The 20,764-nt window shown below is 41.3% G+C and overlaps 1 protein-coding gene across 2 annotated transcripts; it reads left to right on the forward strand.

Annotated features, from left to right (window-relative positions):
• Positions 1-16: 16 nt before the first annotated feature.
• ap1g1 (adaptor related protein complex 1 subunit gamma 1) lies at positions 17-20,191 on the forward strand. Of its 2 annotated transcripts, XM_030098852.1 has the most exons (24): positions 17-128; positions 6,255-6,458; positions 6,602-6,726; positions 7,005-7,146; positions 7,293-7,389; positions 9,116-9,192; positions 9,599-9,607; positions 10,944-11,039; positions 11,945-12,025; positions 12,123-12,221; positions 12,299-12,354; positions 12,517-12,630; positions 12,752-12,892; positions 13,476-13,530; positions 13,726-13,848; positions 13,971-14,060; positions 14,151-14,275; positions 15,285-15,389; positions 15,524-15,665; positions 15,750-15,873; positions 16,840-16,944; positions 17,093-17,253; positions 17,354-17,452; positions 17,563-20,191. In XM_030098852.1, exons 2-24 carry the CDS (start codon positions 6,258-6,260, stop codon positions 17,662-17,664), a joined length of 2,469 nt encoding a protein of 822 aa, XP_029954712.1. In that variant the 5' UTR covers positions 17-128; positions 6,255-6,257; the 3' UTR covers positions 17,665-20,191. The 2 variants fall into 2 exon arrangements, with proteins under 2 accessions (XP_029954712.1, XP_029954720.1); XM_030098860.1 differs by lacking the exon at positions 9,599-9,607.
• Positions 20,192-20,764: the final 573 nt, after the last annotated feature.

Raw genomic sequence — 20,764 nt, forward strand, 5'->3', positions numbered from 1 at the left:
CAGTGTAACCTTCCGCCTGCGGTAGATGTGCTGAGGCTGGAGTAGCCACCATTTTGCATGTCTTGTGTGTTCCTCCCTCCATTGCTAATAGAGACGATTCCAGTCATTTTCTGGCATCATTACGGCTAGTAAGTACCACCCGAGAGAACCGTGTCTTCGGAGATGCTGTAAAAAGTGCTTTACGTGTGTGTGATAGTCCGGGCTTCGGCTGTATGTGCATTGACAGCTGTGACTGTGCGCTGCATAGGAAGTCGCTCCCTCTCAGTGCGCCGGGGTTGTGCCTGTCAGCAGCTAGCTTAGCTAGCACGGTTAGCACGCCTCAGAGCTGTGAGCCCTGCTAACTACCTGCTGAGCCAGGGATGAGGGGCTCAGTCTAGGCTGCCTGTCTGTCCACTTAGTCCCTCCCGTCGTTACACCACGTAAGTCCGCCTTTACCGTTTTCGAACTAGATGACACGAATGGCAGTTGTCGTTAAATTGGGTTGTTTCGAGATGAGGTAGCACTGAAGTGGTCAGGTAAGGCAGCTAACGCCACAGATGACTCGCTAGCTTGGTTGTCCAAATGCTCCAAGAAGGCCTAAACGCATTCATGTCCTGATCAGTCGGCGATCCCACTCAGGTGTAATGCCCTCTGGATTGATTCACTTAATTTTGTATGCCGCAGCGGTTTTAAACTTCAATTCAAGTCTGTAATGTCAGCCAAGGTGAAGCGACCACAGTATGACACTCTAAAGATCTTAACCTTTCTCTAATCTACAAGTGCATAGTGGGGTTAGCTCGCAGTTAGCTGGCTTTACAAAATGGGATTTGCCTCATCTGAGTTACATTAAGCATATGACGTGCTGTCCAGGCGTGGTACTTTGCTTATATTTGATAAACGTAAACGTTACTGTCACAAGTCAGCGCAGCGTTTGGATTGATAAGAGGCTAACGATAGCTAGCATGGAGTGCTGAGCACTGGGGCTCGGTTTCACTACAAAATACTCGGTGTTGACACCGTTTAAGTAGAGATCCGTCAGATACACGCCCTGTACATTTAGGACACGCTTTCGTTACCAGGAGATATTTATTCATTGATGTAAATTTTGCAGGTTCATGTTGAGGAAGTCATTTCTAAGTAGGAAGTGAGTGAATGAGTGTGACGTGTAGGCTGATTGCTGCACATATTTTCCAGTTCAGTTTGTCACAGTCGGTGCAGGAGGTCGAACAGGTCAGCTGCAGGTGGAGCAGCCTCTCTTTTTGCCCCTATTTCCGATACCGGCACATCAAAAGTGCACCATAGAGAATGCAAGTAACGTCAGGATAAAGTTTTAATGGAACTGGTTTGTAATCACATACTTTGAACCACCTTTATTGACAGCTTTGATTGCATAATAACAACGTTGTTTTAACAAATTGCCACAACCACTGTACTGACTGCTGACCACATCATGCTATAATACCTTCTCAAGCCACTTTCTGGTTGGTCATAGTTCATTCATTTTAATTGATGTCTTCATGGTCATGTGAAAAATTTGTGAGCTGCTATTTCAACATACCAACTGATCAGTAACGAATTAAAGGAATCCATCCTGCTGTGAGACTATCTAGATTTATACACGATTCAAACCTCCCTAATAATGTGGGATAATTTAGTGTATGATGTGAGTCCCACACATACTTGCAAAATCTACATATAAACTCTAACCTTTTAGTAAAAGCACCTCGCACAGTTCTTCTGACACTGATGTGGCGATGCTTTTGTACTTGAAAAGTTGGCAGGTATTAATTGCTCAGTACATAATGTGTCCTGTTATCAGCCTCCCACACAGTGTGCATTCACCTAGCTCTGCTTTGTGCTTCTTGGCTTTGAAAACGTTAGTGTGATAGAAATAACCTGCACCTCTCGCAGTGCATATCCGTGTCGAAAGTGCGATTGACAAGTGAAAGATGCATCTGTTTCTGCAGAACTTGTGAAGATACCAGTGGATTGACCCAACATCTTACATGCTAAATAATGACAATACCTGTGGTGAAAGAATAAAAACATTGTCTTCTCAGTTCTCACACCTAGTCTTCCATCAAGTTGGTTTTCAGTTTGAGGTCTCTGGAGCAGCTCAAGAGCTTTACTGCTCAGCATTGACTCTTGGCTGTTTCCACTGACCGCCACGCTTCAAACAAATAGCCAATAAAATGATTTCACATGCATTTAACTTTGTCCTCAACAGTTGCAGTGTGATGGTCTCACATAGTTAATGTCGGGACATGATTGTGACACTGAAGCATAGTTTTTGGTCCATCTGTATCACCTGGGATGTTTGGAGGAAAACAGAACAACCATGATAGCAGTTAGGAAAACAAAAAAACTTAAATCTGCCAAAAGATTTTTTTTTTTTGCGTGTGTGTCAGACATTGAAACTCTTGCCATAAGATTTGGCTCTCAAAAACATTTCACAAAGTGGATTGAGGTATGAGTTTTAACATTTGAAGAGTTGAATGTGAATTAAAATTAGGGTTCTGACTGTTGTCCACTGTTTTGCTTTCTCATGTCTCCTCTTGCTGGTCTTCTTTGTTTTTCCCTCTTGTGTCTATTCATGTGATATTACAGTCGTTTGAAGCATTGCAGAGCAGATAATAAAGCTTGTAATTAAGAAAGAAATAGTTCAGTTTTGTAACTTTTCATTAATCACACTTCATTGCACTGATGAAGCCACCGGGGAAAATGTAGAACAAAGTGCATTGTCTGCCCGGTGATATTTACTCTAGTTTAAATATTCAGCTCACTTCCATTTGTGATGATACATGTGGGTGTTGCATATGGGGTTTCCATTCCACGCCATACAGTCCTCATGGCATTTAGTAATCTGATGCAAACCCATTTGAAATGGTGCTTCATCTTGTGATACTGTTAGGCTGATGTCTCCGAGTCGACAGGTTGACTACTCCCTGTGGTACATGGGAGGTGCGGCGTGCTTGTTACTGGTTGTCAGGCTCTGAAAGTGAATCCAGGCTGGCTCGCCGAACCTCCCGAGAGGAAACGCTTGTTGTGAACATTTCGCTGTACATGCAAGTTACACCTATAGGAAACATGAGTGCATGTTATAAACATCTCTTCCATGTCAGGAAAGATAATCCAGGCTTAACTTTGCATGGTTTCTAATTAATTATAGAAGACATCTTCCACAGTCTTTGCAGTATTAAGTTTGAACGGATGTGTGACTTTATCAGGAGGTTGATGAAAATTAGGAATCTTGGGTGGTGATGTCTCTGAAGTGGTTGTTTTCAGGTTGTAACATACTCCTATTCTGTGTGTATTTACTATGGATTAGTGAGTTGACTTGCACCTTTTGCTATTGTCACACTTGGGTCAAACTCCCCGAGCACACTGAACCAGTCGGTCCAAAAGTCTTCATGGGCTACAGTGACTGTGCACTGTTTCAGTTTCTAATACGGGAAAATAGTCTACATTATTTTTCCTTGTAGCATGAATAAATTAGCTCAAATTTCCCCTCCAGATTGTTTTTTTTCTGTGTTCTTCATGCTAAATAGACTGTGTGAAAAAAAAATGGCTGAAAAAAGTGAAGGTGTTTATAGAGAATTTTTAAATAATGGGCTTCTGGATTGTAGTTACAAGATTGGGGGACTGTAGTTAAATCACCTCTCAGCAGAGGCTGGATTTACTCCTTTCAATGTGTTCACATCAGATTAGAAGCACAGCAAGACACAGGGAGCTATGATTTATGGAGCCTAACTCTGGGTTCTTTCAGCTCAGGTAATTTAAATGGTGTTAGGACAGACAGTAGATCTTGGGCTTTATTAAAGCGTGGCCTTGTCTGGCCACCCTCCCCTTACCTCTTTGATCGTCCACAGACCACCACCTTATTCAACAAAGGATGCCCTCATCCCCTCCATGTCTGAATCCTTGTTTTTCCTCAGTGGACCGGCATAATTTCAAAGAATGCTTTTGATCTTGGTAGTGATAAAGATTTTAACTGAAATGAAATTTTGCAATTCTTTTAAAGAATACAGGTTTCACGTCCCGAACGAGCAGGTGTATCAGACTTATAAAGTTTCTCTCAGGTTAATGTGGGGCTCATTCTTCAGTCACCTTAATCTAGATGCTAAGGCAACTTGGAGTGTGTATGTCCTGTGGGAAAAGGAGCCAGGCCTGATTTTTTTTTTCCCCCTGTAAAGCTCTCTGGCAATCAGCCAGCTCATGACCTACAAGGATTTCTATAAGTCCTGTGGCCGTGCCGCTGCAAAGTCAGTGGAAGTAACTTCACTACAGAGCCACAGAATGATTCTGCTTAACACTGTTGCCAGCATTGTTTCCAAAATCAACCTGTGTGCGCCAATGCAAAATACAGGTTTCTGTCCTCTGAAAGTCAACCTCTGATGTTTTGCATGACAACAACCCAGGTGGAGTAGTGAAGTCTCACTGGACAACAAAATGAATATGAAAATCTCCTCATGAAAGTGATGTATTAATGTTCTTTGGGGGGAAAATGGCTTCATCTATTTAGTTGTGTGATAATTGCCACCTATTACCTGTATAATAAAGCCAAGGACAGTCTGTGACTCATAACTATCTGCAGATGCTACTCAGTCAAAATGGTAAACATGTTTTTTTTTTTTCCTGTAATTCTGCGAATTATCTACAGGAGCTGTAGATCAGCAATGACATCCACAGGTTGAACATGTTTCTCTTTACCATCTCTGCACTCTCTCTTTTGTCAAAGTGCATTGTGTCCCTATCAACCGAAGATTCACGTCATGCTGGGTAGTTAGAGAAAATGGATTTGCTCGACAAGTAATTACCATCGCTTGTGTTGTTGCGGCGGCTTAATTATGTACCACCTACGACTGGATAAAAGGCCTCCATGCAACTGGAGACAAAATGTCCTCCTTTCTAGGTAAAGAGCCACCTTCAATGTCTTTTCAGTTTTATCCCTTGGTTGGAATTGAAATCATTGTTGTGGAAGAGTGTTGACAAAAAAAAACAAAAAAAACATCTTGTACACCAGGGAAGTTATTCAACTCTTACATTCATTTATGTTTTAAAACTAAAATAGTATATTATATATCTTTATGTAATTCTTTAATGGTAGTCGGTTCACGAAACTCCATCACTTAACAACCATACTAAGAGCTTAGACTTAAAGAAACTATACATAATGATGTAAAGGTCTACAATGTCTTCGTTTAGGTCACTAAATTCCATATCTTAAAATGTCTTTTTTTAGTTACATTTATGACATCAACCTCAGTATTTGTAATATGATCACTTTTTTTTAATTAATTTGATTGTTCTATTTATTCTGAATATACTGCTTGTATTTACACGACCAATACCAGTTCAGTCAGTGATCAATCCCACAGCACTTTGAAGTTTAGAGTCATTGTGGAAGATGGAGTTGCTCGCTAGGCTAGTCAGTCTTGTTGCGTTTCTTTTCCCATTTCTTTTTCAACTGGAACACCAAAAAACAAAAGACTTTTAACACTGGATTATGATCAGGTTTACTCTTCCTCTGTCAATCCGAGAGGGTCAGTCTAATCAGAGGATTTTGTATGTGTTCCTATGTTGAACTAACGTTTAGGGCTGTTGGATCAGTTTGTGTGTGAATGTTAATTTGGGGTCATTGGTACACATGAAGACATGAGAGTTTATCCTCTCTTCAGAGCATGCACCTCTTATAAATATTTAAGCTTCCTCCCGTGGCTTGGAGCTTGGGTACTCTCTGAAGCTTCTGTGTGAGGGCATTGAATTTCACCCACTGTTCTCCATTGCCTCTCCACTTTTAACACTGTAAGCAAATGGAATTTACTGTCAAGCAGTCATATATGACCCTTGAAGTCTAATTTTTGCCATTCCACTGCCTGATCTTTGCTTCAGGAGGTGGTCTGTTTGCGGGAAATCACAGTAATCTAGCCTCTGTGAAACACAGTGGTACACCTTGATCATGTAAATGTGCACAGCAAACCGGGTTATTGAAAGAAATGTTTTTCTAGAGAGTAATGTAGCTTCATACACTGCTATTACGGCGTTATAACGAAAACGCTATCTGTAGATACAAGCAAAGGTCAGCAATCAGATTTCCTCCCCACCCACTTCTGTATTCATGAACTAAAGCTGTTTTGCATCCATTAAAGGTGTTTTCTCCCCTCAGACGAGGCTCTGTTAGGAGCGTCCTTTTGTTTTTCGCTGTGATGCTGCAGTGGAGTTTCTCCCCCAGCCCGAGGTTCAGCTAACCTGTTTCCTTCCTCTGTGCTCTTCAGAGAATGCCAGCTCCGATCAGACTGCGGGAGCTGATCCGGACTATCCGGACAGCGCGGACCCAGGCAGAGGAGCGTGAGATGATCCAGAAAGAGTGCGCCGCCATCCGCTCATCCTTCAGAGAGGAAGACAATACGTACCGTTGCAGAAATGTGGCGAAGCTACTCTATATGCACATGCTGGGCTACCCAGCACACTTTGGGCAGGTGGGTTTGGCGACAGCGGGACGGGGCCACCGAGGACAGAATGTACAGGAGAAGCTGTTTGGTTCTTTCAGTGATGCTGTTGCTCAGCTGAATTACCTGCTCAGTTTTAGTTTTTTTTTGAGACAGTGCTGTCTTTGTTTTAGCTGGAGTGCCTGAAGCTGATTGCGTCCCAGAAGTTCACTGACAAACGAATAGGCTATTTGGGAGCCATGCTGCTGTTGGATGAGAGGCAGGACGTCCACCTACTAATGACAAATTGCATCAAGAAGTAAGTGCCGGCCTGTGTGTAGGTTGATTCATTTAATATTCAGCTTTTAGGATAATGCTTTTTCACAATTCACAAGCACAGTGATTAATGCTGGGCGCAAAGGTGAAATCTGATATTTGCTCATCGATTTTCAGACACACTAAGCCATGACATTTTGCTTTATTCTTGCCAAAGCAACTGTATAATATTTTCCTGTGTCACGGAAATCTCCCTCACTTGTGTGTGTGTGTGTGTGTGTGTGTGTGTGTGTTTCTATGGCTTCTTCTCTCCCTCATCAGTGATTTGAATCACAGCACACAGTATGTCCAGGGTCTGGCCTTGTGTACATTAGGCTGCATGGGCTCCTCAGAAATGTGTCGTGACCTGGCAGGGGAGGTAGAGAAGCTGCTTAAAACATCCAACTCCTACTTGAGGAAAAAAGTAAGACTCACTGTTGTCTCGTTGCTGTGACTAAAGGAAGAATGCAAATGTTATGGTTCACTACCAGGGATGAAAATCAGAATGATGTTGTGTTGAAATGCTTTGCTACATGTTGGACAAAGTCTTATTCAAATATTTGTCTACAGGCAGCATTGTGTGCAGTCCACGTCATCAGGAAGGTCCCAGAACTCATGGAAATGTTCCTTCCAGCCACAAAAAACCTGCTGAGCGAGAAGAACCACGGTGAGTGTTGAGCTGTTTCTCAGGACGCAGTTGCCGGCTCTTGGAAGGGTGCTTGTTCCGCACAAGTGCCACTTCATCCTATTTCCTGCCACTTCTAACACTCTGCTTGGAACAGCTGGGCAGCTGATGTCCTTTCTGTGGCGCCCTTTGCAGAGGAGTGGGGAATTAATGAGTCTGTCATAAACCCCGTGGCTCATATGTCCCCTTCATATAGGAGATGTGCTAAAGGAAAACCTGCTTTTTTTTTTTTTTTTTTTTTTTCTTTTGACAGTCCTAAAAATAGCTTGATCTTCTTTGACATTGTGGTTGTGTGTTGGTGATGGCTTTGGGTTGTGGAGGCTGTTGGCTCTATCCAAGCTGACTTTCAGACATGTTGTCAGTTCATCATGGTGCTAAGGCTGAGACACATACACTTACACCTTTTTTTTATGGTCTGTTAAGCTCACAAGCCTGCCATCGTATTATGGGAAGATGCAGTAGCCTGGAAAAACATGCAAACTCTACAATGTTATTGACGAGCCTGGATTTGAATTTAGGTGTTTTTGCTCCACAGTAACAGTGCTCAGTACTTTCCATTATGGCCAACATGGTTTACGATACTTACAAAAAAAAAAAAAAGCACATGAGGAAATGAACTAGAATTGAGAATAATTGAGAATGTTTCAAAATCAGCCACAGAGATAATGCTGCACTCTTTCACATCTAGCTGCAGTCGGTTCAAAGTCGAACTGAATAAGAAAATGCTTTTTAGTCTAACGCTGTGCATTCCTGGAGGGACACAGATAATGGGCCAGGAGTGCAGGCTGTTACTTTACTGAGTGACATGTATGATGATAGCAGTCCCAGGATGGGTTTGTACATGAAGGGGTAGTAGTGTATAGGGATAGCCAGTTTGCCAGACAATCCAGGTGACAGTGGTGTGAGGGATTTATATTTTACTATGTAGTGAAATGATTGACAGCATCCACTTTGCGGTAATGTAAATCAAAAATCCGTGATCAAAGAAAGGTACACACGGCACACCCCGATGCAAGATCGAACAGCAGCAAAGGGACGATTCCGTTCGCGTCACAGACACCAGAGGAGAACATAATTCATGCACTTGCAGTGATTCCCGACCAGTCGTATATGGAGTTAATAAGTATTCAAATGCAAAAATGTATTACTCATTATTACTCATATTATTGTGTAACAATATCAACAATGACACTCCCTTAGATGAGAGAAACCTTTCAAGGTTTGATTCATTGTTTCCTCCTGTAATTTTTTTCTCCACACCTATTGTAAAGTGATGCAGTAGTGAGTTGAATCACCTGTTTTATTAGTTACCAGTCACTAAGCTGATGGCTGAAGCAGTCGTTTGTCTTTGTAATTGTAGCACTACATTTTTTCTGCAATGGTCAATTATTTTGTGAACTTTTGAGTGATATTTGACTTTATTGATTTTTTTTTTTCCATTGAAAACAGGAGTACTGGGTGCTGTTTTGTTTTTTTTTTTGTTTTGTTTTTTTTGGGGGGGAGGGGGGTTGATTCAGCAGCAGCATTTCAGACACCATACATTTTTAGTGTGACTATTAAACTTCTTAAAACTCCCATCAACACAGGCAGAATTTAAAAGCCTCCTCCTGGTGTGGGCGCCCTCATTTCTGAAGTCACTGTGGGAGAAATGAAAACCGTTTGCTTCATTCAGAGTAAATAACCTGTCCGCTATCTGTCTGTTCTCCAGGTGTTCTCCACACATCAGTTGTCCTCCTGACTGAGATGTGTGAAAGAAGTCCTGACATGCTAGCGCACTTCAGAAAGGTACAAACACATTGTCTTAAAGTAAACACTAATGCATTTGTCTTAAGCCCATGTCACATTTCATTCTCCCTCTGCATACACATTTTCTTTGGTTAGAGCTAATCTAAGCAAACATGTGGGACTTGTTGAGGTTTGGATTGCGCTACAGGTTTCCTCTGCATTCATAGAATGTCTTAGTCTGTTATCTCCTGTCGCTGTCTTTTCCTCTTGTATTTCAACTTGCTGCTGTACCTCTTCCTCTCTAGGTGTAACTAAACTATTGCCAGAAGCGCCACTCCTCACGCTCATGATCTGAACATTATTTTTAAGCTCTCTGAAAGTGAATGATTTCCAGTTTCCCCTCCCTAACATCTACCTCATATTTTTTCTGTCATTTGTCTTTGTTACAATTCCTGCATTGTGTTAGAATGAGAAGGTAAGATTACATTCTGATCTCATAGCTGGTGCATGCTGTAAATAGTAATCACTTCCTCACAGTCACCTCAGTCATAACCAGATTTGTGTTGAGTAATGTCATGTTGTTTTAATTTGAGTTGTAATTTCTTTTAATTGTACAGTGATCATTACTCTGTCAGTGTTTTTGAATTACATAAACCAGTTTTTGGTCCATTTGTCAAATGCAGTCACAGTTATTTTGAATGTCATTACTTGCTTAGTAAGTAATTCATTTGCTCACTGTCTAGTGAAAAGGAGTCAGGTGGGTGTTTTCTCACATGATCGCCATGGGCGTTGTCACTAGAAAACATATGGATCGTTCTCTGTTAGTGTTCCAGTCTGGGAGCTGTGACTGTCTCCAGCATTAGAAAATCATAAACAGCTTTAAGTTCAGGAGTAATCAGCAGTTTTAGATTCACATTTATTTATTTATTTTTTTAAGTTCTACTCTGGCGTTTGGTGCTTGTTTGTCGTCATACCCACTTCACAATGGGTCTTATATCGGCCTCATCTGTGTTTGCCCTGTAAAGTGAACTGGTCTTAACAGATTCAGTGTGGTGTCACTAAACACCAGCAAACGTGATTCAAGCAAAGATAACGAAACAAGTTTTTTAACTTGTCTCACTGCTTTTTCAACTGTCTTTAAAGCTTTAAATGCAGTAGCCCATTCCCCCACAGTCTGAATCGAATTGAAACTTTCATATTTTCGATTAAGTTCTGAGATATTTTAAGCCTTTTTTTCTTTATTACTTCTACTTTTGGGGTTTTAAACTGAAAATGTTGTGCCTCAAACTAATAGAACATTTGTTAAAATCAGATGTTCTTCCTGTTTGTTTCACCTTAGTTTATAGTTATATTTAATTCATCCCTGGATATGACGTCAAACTGTTTCCCAGACTGCTGGAGTAGTTCTCCAAGAGTACAGTTCCTCCACATATCACCCTTTTATGTTGAAACTAGTACTTTAAACGTCTACATTGTGTAAGTTTAGCCCTGTGCAGATCTGATGGTATTGTGTCGGCACATTTTCTAACCTAATATTTTTCAGTAATCAAGGGTTTGATTTTGACTTGAGAAAAGTGTGATTAAGTCAACACCAGTGTTTAACCGACATTATTGGACCGCAATGAAATCCCAATAGCTTTGTGCTTTATTTCAACCTGATGCATCTGTGAATGACAAATCCTAACTTTAAACAATGAACAACCACTCCCTTATCTGTTAATAAAAAGTAGCAAATGGTTGCGATCCTCACAAAATATTTTTCATCTCTGTTTTTTTTTTTTCTCCTGTGCTGTTGTGTTGTTTGTTTCTAGCTGGTTCCACAGTTGGTGAGAATCCTGAAGAACCTAATAATGTCTGGCTACTCTCCTGAGCACGACGTGTCGGGCATCAGCGACCCTTTCCTGCAGGTGAATCTCTTCTTCTTCAGCCTGCTGATGTTACAGCCTGTCCAGATCAGAACAGCGTAATGCTGCCTTCCAGTTCTCTCAGTGTTCTGAAATATGAGCGATTTTCTGACAAGTTGTTATCTCAGCACTAAACTCTGGACGGCGTCCAGGATCCCAACTTCATTTTCGAGATGGCAGCACTGGGAGAGACATGCGTTTTTGCTGTCACAGCAGACAGAAGTTTGGCAATAGTTTATATGACTCGTGCATGCAGTTCTGCTACTGTGTAACTGTATTTTTAGTTTTTTATGGAAGTGTCTTTACTTTTATCTGGCGTGCAATGGCATCACTGTCCCTGAACTGAGTTACAAGTCACAGATAAACAATATTAAGGTTTGGTTCTTCCCCATCAGGCATATTGCCAGAATTAAGCATTTACTCTAATTACCTGATGCTGGAACGCTGCCTTTGTTTGCTTGGAGCAAACTGCCTGTTCATTAAGAGAAGCGTCTTCCTCTGTGTGTTTTTAAGCCATTCTCTTGTACTTGATTCACATTGCCGGTATCTAAGCATTGACTTTTTAATCTCAAGTTTTTTTCATTGCTTGTTTCTGTGGTATCCTTTAAATTGCTTTTTTAAATCATTTAGGAGTATTTTAGTGACCTACACATTCTGTTAATTCATGTGAGATATGAGATGTTTTGTGCTGTCCAGATGGTTTATGTTTATCTTTTATTCATTGTGGAAAAAAGTTTTTGCCTTATAAATAAGTGACTTCGCTCTAAGTTTAATAATCTTCTGAGCTGAAACTGGAAAGCAGGATAAGTGAACTTGCATTTGAAAATGAAAATAAATAAATGCAATTTACCACCAAGTGGATCATATCTGTCCAGCAAACTGACAGCTTTGTTATATTCATGCTTTAGGTGCGGATATTGAGACTACTGCGGATTTTAGGCAAGAGTGACGACGACTCCAGTGAAGCAATGAATGACATCCTTGCACAGGTCAGTAATGAAAGAAAGAATAATAAAGCTTTATCATTTAAAAGAAAGTCAATAATTCAATGAAGTTTGTTCTGACATTCTGTGTTTGTACATGCAGGTGGCAACAAACACAGAGACAAGTAAAAATGTAGGCAATGCAATCCTGTACGAGACGGTGCTGACTATAATGGACATCAAGTCTGAAAGCGGACTGAGAGTGAGTTCATTAAGCTGAAGACGTGGCCACACTTGTGTGTTTTTCACCTAGCTAAACAGTTTTTTTTTTTCTTGCAGGTCTTGGCCATCAACATACTAGGTCGCTTCCTGCTAAACAACGACAAAAATATAAGGTAATTATTAGATCTACTGAACTCAGTCTTACAACCATGAACTATCTCCCATTCAAAATGTTATTATATTTTTTTGTGTGTGTATATATATATATATATATATATATATATATATATATATATATATATATATATATATATATATAAACTCCTCTATTTCAGATACGTGGCATTGACTTCTCTACTAAAGACGGTACAAACAGACCACAATGCAGTGCAGAGACATCGGAGCACCATTGTGGATTGTTTAAAAGACCTGGATGTGTCCATCAAGAGGTGATTCACAGCTCCCTCATTGCGGTTTCACCTCTTCTTTTTTTTTTTTTTGTTTTTTTTTTTTTGTTTTGTTTTTTGCCTTGTTGTTTGTGACCTTTGTCTGTTTTCCAATGCTGTTCAGACGTGCGATGGAGCTGAGCTTTGCCCTGGTGAACGGCAACAACATTAGAGGCATGATGAAAGAGCTGCTCTACTTCCTGGACTCGTGTGACCCTGAATTCAAGGCCGACTGTGCATCAGGAGTCTTTCTAGCTGCAGAGAAGTACGGCGCTAACACAGTCATCAATGCACATTCAAACTGAGCTCAAACATTAATCTATTTTCACTTTGTTGTGTTTTAAATCCCAAAAAAAGAGGTTTTGTGGTTTATTTTATTCTTATCTCATAATGAGGCATCCCTCATGACTGTTTGTATCATTTATGCCAGAGGTTTGTTTTACCAGATGTGTATTTCTGCAGATTGAAATCACTTGCAGTGAACAAAAGGCACAACCAGCGCTGGAAGCTGTGCACATAATAGCTTCAATTCTAAATTACATTAAAAGTTGAATGTGGCCAAACTTGTTCAGCGGCACTGCACATTTGCATATAACAATACCCAATGAGAAGACAACTGTTGTATCAGGGAATCCAAGCAATAGATGACATATTCTGACGTTCAGTAATCGCGTCCTGTTGGAATTGGCCAACACTGAAATGCTGTGTGATGATAAAAAGAGTGATCCATCGTCTGACAGATCGTGATGACACTATGTATTATCTGACAGCATTCATCTTCTGCTTCTGACTTGTTTAAATCTTCACTCCTGTGTGGGGGGCTAAGCTGTTTTTTCGTTGTGTTTCAGGTATGCCCCTTCAAAAAGATGGCACATAGACACCATTATGAGAGTCCTGACAACAGTATGTATATTCAAAATAAAACGCACACTGAAGTGTCTTTATGTTGTTGTTCAAATCAGAGTGACTCATAACAGCCAAAGTTTTACAAATTAAATGAACTCTGAAACAGACCCCTGCAATAAACACTGTTAGTTTTTGCTGCAAATCAATATTTAATGTTCTTTTTCTCATTCACATCTCGCCTTGTCCTTGCAGGCGGGGAGCTACGTGCGAGACGACTCAGTTCCCAACCTCATCCAGCTCATCACAAACAGTGTGGAGATGCACGCCTATACAGTACAGAGACTTTACAAAGCACTGCTGGACGACATTTCACAGGTCAGCAGTCCCTCTGGTTCGGCTCCTTTTTGAAACCTGATCTTTGTTATAATCACCAATGTACATTCAGTTTTTTCACTGCATGTAGTGCTTGAGAGGCTGACTTCTTTTCTGTTGTGTAGCAACCTCTGGTGCAGGTAGCATCCTGGTGCATAGGAGAGTACGGCGACCTGTTAGTGTCTGGGCAGTGTGAAGAGGAAGAGCCCATTCAGGTACATCAAGGAAGGATGTTTTATGTATGAACAGGAGACTTGTTACTGAGACATCGTGGATATTTTTTGTTCTCTTCCTGGTGAATGAAGGTGACTGAGGATGAAGTTCTGGATGTGCTGGAAGGCCTCCTGGTGTCCAACCTGTCCACACCTGTGACCCGGGGTTACTCCCTCACCGCCATCATGAAGCTGTCTACACGTTTCAGTAGTGTAAAGTGAGTAATTCCCTCATGCACATACCCAACCACCACCTTAGAGTTACAATCAACTCCTTAGACTCCTTTAATTTGTTTTTCTAGCAATGCTCCATTGATAAGTGATTAGAAAAAATCTTATGTTTTGAATAATGTATAAAAAGGTGAGATATTTCTTTTTTTGTTAGCGAGAAGGCACTCGGAGCACAGTGAGAATATGATCCGGTTCTCAATTAAATTTAAATAATTTCTTTGGCCCATCTGTCAGTTTGCCGTTTAAAACTTTAAAAAAGTTATTGTTATTGTATTATAGGTTTTCCTCCCTGTTGTGAGGTTAGCAGGATATCATCTGGTGGATTTAAACTATGTTAGAGGAATTTATCTTTGGTTTGTTTTGGTTTAACCTCAAGGAGGCACTGTTACCTCATTGTTCAGCTTTCCAGTCCATAAAGTACAGGATCTGATTTCTGTGTAGCAGGGCAGTGTGGTTGACTTTAAAAGTTGAAGATAAGTATGACAATAGTGGAAATCCATTTAATTGCTGGATCAAAATAACCACAAACCCGAGGCCATAATTCAAATGTTGACTAATTTGGGTTTCTAAGGTTGTTCAAATTCTGTGATTTAGGTTGATGTATGTAAATCATATTTTCACTGCTTTAGCAGTCTTAAAATGCTCTTCATTGTCGGTCACAGTCAGCCATTCAAACACACTCATGAGTTCAGAATGTCAGACATTTGATAGCATTGGAGAGCTGCTCATTGTTCCTTGTGGGCCAAACAGAAAGTTGGAACCATGAAGTGGAGATAACAAGCCTCGTTTAAGTTAAGAGGAGAAATATATTTTGTTTCTTTTGTTGAGAAAAAAAACGTGACATTATTGAAATATATTTCACTTTCAGTTGTATTTTTAGCTTTCATGCCTGATGCTCTGTAAATATTTAGAGGCTAATATTATAAAAATGTATTATCCATTATGAATTCAAACTTTTCTAACTTGCAACTTTCCCTTTTTTTTTTGTCTTTTTAGCCGAATCAAAAAGGTGGTTTCGATATACGGCAGCAGCATCGACGTGGAGCTGCAGCAGAGGGCTGTGGAGTACAATGCGCTTTTCAAGAAATATGACCACATGAGGTGAAAAAACATTCCCTCCTTCACTCATTCATTCAATGCATTCTGACTTTTCACTATCGCATCATACCAGTCATGACAATTAGGGGGAAAAAAAAAATATTTGGCTGATGTCTTTGCTTGTTTCCTGATGACAGGCCGGCTCTCTTGGAGCGAATGCCCATCATGGAGAAATCGGCTTCCAACGGCCCCACAGAGATCGTGCAGACGAATGGCGAGACGGAGCCCTCTGTCGTGGAGCCCAAACATCCACCGCCGGTCAGCCAGCCCACCAACCAGGTGAGGACTCCATCACAACCAGCAGGACGCCACGTTTGAAAACCTGATGTTTTCTCACACTTCCATGTCTTCCTTGTTTCCCAGGCTAACGATTTGTTAGACTTGCTGGGCGGAAACGATGTGCCAGTCATCCAGACCTCGATGCCCACCAAGCCTGCCTCAGCTGGAGGAGAGCTGCTCGACCTGCTGGGTGACCTCTCGCTAAGTGGTACGCTGCTCTAGCTTCGCTTGCTTACTCCTTTCTTTAAGCAAAGCAAAGGGAGTGCGTTCACTGTTTTGAATCAGTTTTTGCACTTTTCCAGCTTATTTTATTGTTGCTTGTCTGAGGATCGGTTTCCTGCTTTCTGACAAGTTGCTTGGTTTTCATGATTGAATCAGTGCCCTTCCTTTAATGTTCAAGTCACCAACAGACTTCCAGATGTGAACTGCATCAACGACAGATGTAACTTTTTGTTATTTAATTTCCTCCATCGCGACTGGTTTCTGTTGTCACACAGAATGGAGCAAATGATGGGAGCAGCACACTTCTTCATTGATGGTGTTCATTGTTTGTGTTCATTGTTCTTAACTTCAGCTCCTTCTGTGTGTTGTTATGACTCGACAATCACATCATGCAGCTTAGCATTTGTACGCTTTAGTTGTACATTGCAAATGGTCTACCTGTACGATATGAGTTGTCAATGTCATCTTTATTTATAGAACAAATTTAAAAAGGGCCAATGGCCTGCCAAAGTGCTTCACAGTACAAGAAGTTAAAAGTTTCATTTGAAAGCTTACGTCAGGATCTTTAACTCTCCAGTATTTGAGTCGCTTAAGGCCGGTTATATGCCTTTGTTTGGTTTACAGCTTCCTCATATTATGACTTTTAAAATGATATTAGCTTATTCTCATGAGCGCAAAAATGCCCCAGTATCCATTAGAGATTTTTCAACCGATAAAATTGCTGCACATTTAACGAGGAAAAAGGTTTATTATGCAGAAAACCCCATTTCAAAGTGAGAGTTTTCTGAGCAGTGACGGCGTCGGTGTTCAATAGATTGATGATAATGCAGCGTCTTTCAAACCTTATTGTTAAGGAAATAATAAGGGTTTCTGTTAAAATGAAAGGTGCTTTGTTGAATTAGCTGTGTCACCCTTGTTAAACCCCGGAGCGTTGTTTTCCTCCCATTCCCAGGCGGTCCAGCCCCTACTCCTGCTCCCTCAGTGCCCACCCCCCAACCCCCTTTCCTCCTGGATGGCCTCTCCTCACAGCCCCTCTTTAATGACATTGCAGCTGCAGGTGAGAGCCTGTTGAGCCCCTTGACAATCCACATTCAAATTCACTGGAGTCTTTATGTTTTTTGTTGTTCCGCTTGTCTTTTAATCACAGTGACCTTTCCGGAAATAAGAGGTTTTCTCTCTCTGCTCTTCTGAAATGTCCTTCACAGGTATTCCACCCATGACGGCATACAACAAGAACGGCCTGAAAATAGACTTCACGTTTGAGAGAGCAAACCCCAACCCAAACATCGCCGTCATCACCATCCATGCATCCAACACAACAGAGGCAGACATGACAGACTTTGTTTTCCAGGCTGCAGTACCAAAGGTAAGCAGCGCGGTGACGGTCAATCAGTCCTGATGGCCGTATTTCTTTACGAGTGCCATCAAATCTTCCTCTCACACGGCGTCATCTGTCTGTCTGGCAGACATTCCAGCTGCAGCTCCTCTCCCCTAGCAGTAATGTTGTCCCAGCACTCAACCAGGGAACGGTCACACAGGTCATCAGAGTCCTTAACCCACAGAAGGTGAGTTTGTTCGGCGCTAATCGAGGCGTCACTAAGCAGATTTGAAGTCTTTACTCTCTCCTAAGAATTGTCTCTCTTTTATAAACACAATCATCCCGACCAAATTTCAGCAACAGCTACGAATGAGGATCAAGCTGACGTACACCCACAAAGGCACGGCTGTACAGGACCTGGCTGAGGTCAATAACTTCCCCCCTCAGTCCTGGCAGTGATGAGCCGCTCCCGCCGCTCCTCAGAGCCCCTCCAAGGGAACTATGGAAACGATTTTTTTTCCTCTCACCTCCCACCTTTCTTCCAACGGATCCCCTGTGACGTCCCTGCAGACCGCTGCCCTCGAGTTGCATGGGAAGCAGCAGAGCATTGAACGCAGGAGCAAAATCCAGATGTTTCGGAGACCCTACTGACTATCGACATCACCAGACGAATTGGGGGGGGGAAAAAAACCCGAACATATCAATCAGTCAGCTTTTATTTCTCTCTTAATCAGTTTTCCACAATCTCTTTGCTTCTTATTAGTCATGTTTTTCCTTCCGCCCAGATCCACGAACACCCACTAAAGCACACATGCACACCTTCCACTGCGGTGTACTTTATCTCTCGGCTCACCGGAGAGACAAACGTACCCGCAGTCACCACAGTTTGAAAATGCAGTTCTCCCTTGACATTTGCGATTGGCTTTGGATTAATTTCATTTTCTTTGGTACAAGCTATAAGTCCTATGGCGGCAGTGGCTTGGAAAGTTTTTTTTCTTTCTTTCAGTGCAGTCATAAACTCCTGAGTTGACCCTGTTTTCGACCCTCCGCACCCCCAATGATGATATGACTTGTCAGAGTTGTATTCATTTTGAATTACATTAATTTGGACGAGGCATGTTTGAGCAGCGTCAGGATCACAATCGCACCTGGACTTGTTGCTCGAGGAGGATTTTTCTGAGTTTGGCCGTAGGCCTCTCGATCTTATGTTTCGATAAGATCCAGCTGGATTCGTTCGGCCACTGCATTAAGACCACGTAGAGATCCAGGATGGCCTCTTTGACCACCTGTAGTGGGTTTCACAGAACGTGCTCAGACTTTTTTTCTGCACTCTCATCTCCTCTGCAGTAAAGTGATGGCTTGAGATCTGTATCATAAACTCAAACGGTTAATTGCTTTGCATATGACGAAGATGTTTATTCATTAGGATGGATGCAACCCAGGCCTGGAAGTTAGCCGTGCAAACAGGTCTGTTGCATTTATGTTAGAGATCCACACCTGTGTCCTCACTGTCACTTGTAATTTAGTTACATTTCAGATTTGTTTAACCTGGTTGAACTTGGTCACCATGCACATACATGTAAATTAAGCTTGTTATGAATGTAGTTACATGCACTGAATGCTTTTTTTTTCTCTCTCTCTCTCCCCCCCTCCTTCCTCTAATTCTTCGTTTTCATGTCTTCTCTGATGGGGACGTTCATCCCTCCGGCACTATTTTTGTGAAAGTATGGTTTTTTTTTGTTTTTTTTTCTGCAGTAATTTCACTTAATTTATGCCTGATATCAAAGTGATGTGCCTTTCTGACTTAGCTAGATAAAAGCCCCGAACTATTGAGTTCTGTATGAGCTTTGTTTGTAAGTCTGCTTGTGTGATGGCGGTGTTTTCACTCGGATGGAAGCGACCCTGACCGATTTGAATTCGTGTCACTTCATTTAAATCTTAACATCTCACTTGTAAACGCTCACCCATCGGATGTCCACAGCAGCGTTTTTTTTTGTTTTTTTTGTCTCGAATTTGGCAAAAAATTTAATTTGATAGCAGATCGTTTCTTCAGTGTGGCTGAACTTCCATTAAAGTCATATTTTTGGAGATTATTATAAACAAATCCTCAAACAAAGCTAATCTGAAAAATTAAAGGCAGCTAATTAATGTAAACTTTCCCAAAACTGGCAACAAGATTTCAAGTCTTTTCGGAATATTTGAATGTCATACAGACATCCCCCCCCCCCTCGTCCCACATACATTAACGAAAGGTGAAAAGTGAGTTTGGCTCGCCGGATGAGGTACAGGAAGAGGTAGTTCGGCAGTGAAGAGCTTGATGCTCTTCTTTAAATCAGAATTCTGACCACTTTGTTGGCGCAGGAACCTTAATACCTCACAGCGTGTTCAGTTAACTTTTTGTTTAGAAGCATTTTTGTGATCGGGGGGAGTATCTGCATGAGAGAACCCAGCAGCAGTCTTTACATCTCATCACTTCACCACCTTGGCGGCCCCGCGATGCTGTGTTCAATCAGGCTCTCTAATTCTTTTCACTATGCTTCACTATCTTCTAACTTCTGTGACCAAAATCAGAGAGACTATTAGCTTTGGAAATATTTTTGAGCTATGATATGTGTATATGGAGAAAATTATTTCAGTTGAACTTTTTTTCTGTTGACAAATGCTATATTGGCTTTTTTCTGTACATATTGAGGGCTTTTACAGTTTTGTCTTATACTATCTTTCATCCTTTTTTTAGATACCATTTTCTAAAAATTTCCAATTATTCACAATGTATATTGTCTAAATAGCTCTAGTCAGCATTGGTCGATCGAGACTTCCCTGTATCATCGTTCACTCATTGTAAAAGATTAATGATCTGCTGCCTGTACATTGTATATAGTTGTAAAACAAACGCTGATCAGAATAAATAAAACCCACACGAAGACTTAAAAGATTAGCTAGGAAGTATAATTGTATGCATATATGTACAAAAAAAAAAAAAAAAACCTTAAAAGGATGCAATTGAGCTGCATTTGATTTGTCATACATCGTTCATGATGGGATGTGTCATTGTTACTTCTTTTACAAAGATAGTTGGCGAGTGTGTGTGCAGGCTTCTTTGGTGGGGCTGCCGTGAGGGTCGACTCGTTGCGATCGATGTACTGTACTACTGAGAAACCGAAGCACAGTGCTGCACAGTGGCAGGAGCAGCACCCGGCTTCACCTGCTCCCTCCTCTGAAGAGCAAGATGCAACTCTCCCTTCAGGACTTAGGCGCACTCTTGACAATTCAAAGCAGTTTGTTCCCTCGGTTTTAGTGTGTCTGCTCTCTCGGGTGAGCGGCTACTTTCTGTTTTCTTTGTAAGCCACATAGCACCTTTCTGAAAGCACTATATCTCAGCCAGGAAAGGAATGGCAGGAAAGTTTTCAACCTCTGGCACTTTCCCCTGAACAGCTTGACTGTTTCGTTCGGCGATGACTTTATGTTATCGAACTGGCAACAACAAAAAAAAAAAAGGATATCTATGTTTATCTCTGGGTCTGGATGTTGCAGTCCTTTTCTTTTGGCGTCTTTTCTT

Source organism: Salarias fasciatus, chromosome 1 (assembly GCF_902148845.1).
Source record: "Salarias fasciatus chromosome 1, fSalaFa1.1, whole genome shotgun sequence".
In the NCBI taxonomy this organism is placed as follows: Eukaryota; Metazoa; Chordata; class Actinopteri; order Blenniiformes; family Blenniidae; genus Salarias; species Salarias fasciatus.

Excerpts from the sequence above, each read along its gene's own strand:
- ap1g1 (XM_030098852.1), top strand. The coding sequence starts at position 6,258 with ATGCCAGCTCCGATCAGACTGCGGGAGCTGATCCGGACTATCCGGACA. Across the intron at positions 15,390-15,523 it reads AAGAAATATGACCACATGAG|GCCGGCTCTCTTGGAGCGAA; the intron begins GTGAAAAAACAT and ends TCCTGATGACAG. Across the intron at positions 15,874-16,839 it reads GGGTGACCTCTCGCTAAGTG|GCGGTCCAGCCCCTACTCCT; the intron begins GTACGCTGCTCT and ends TCCCATTCCCAG.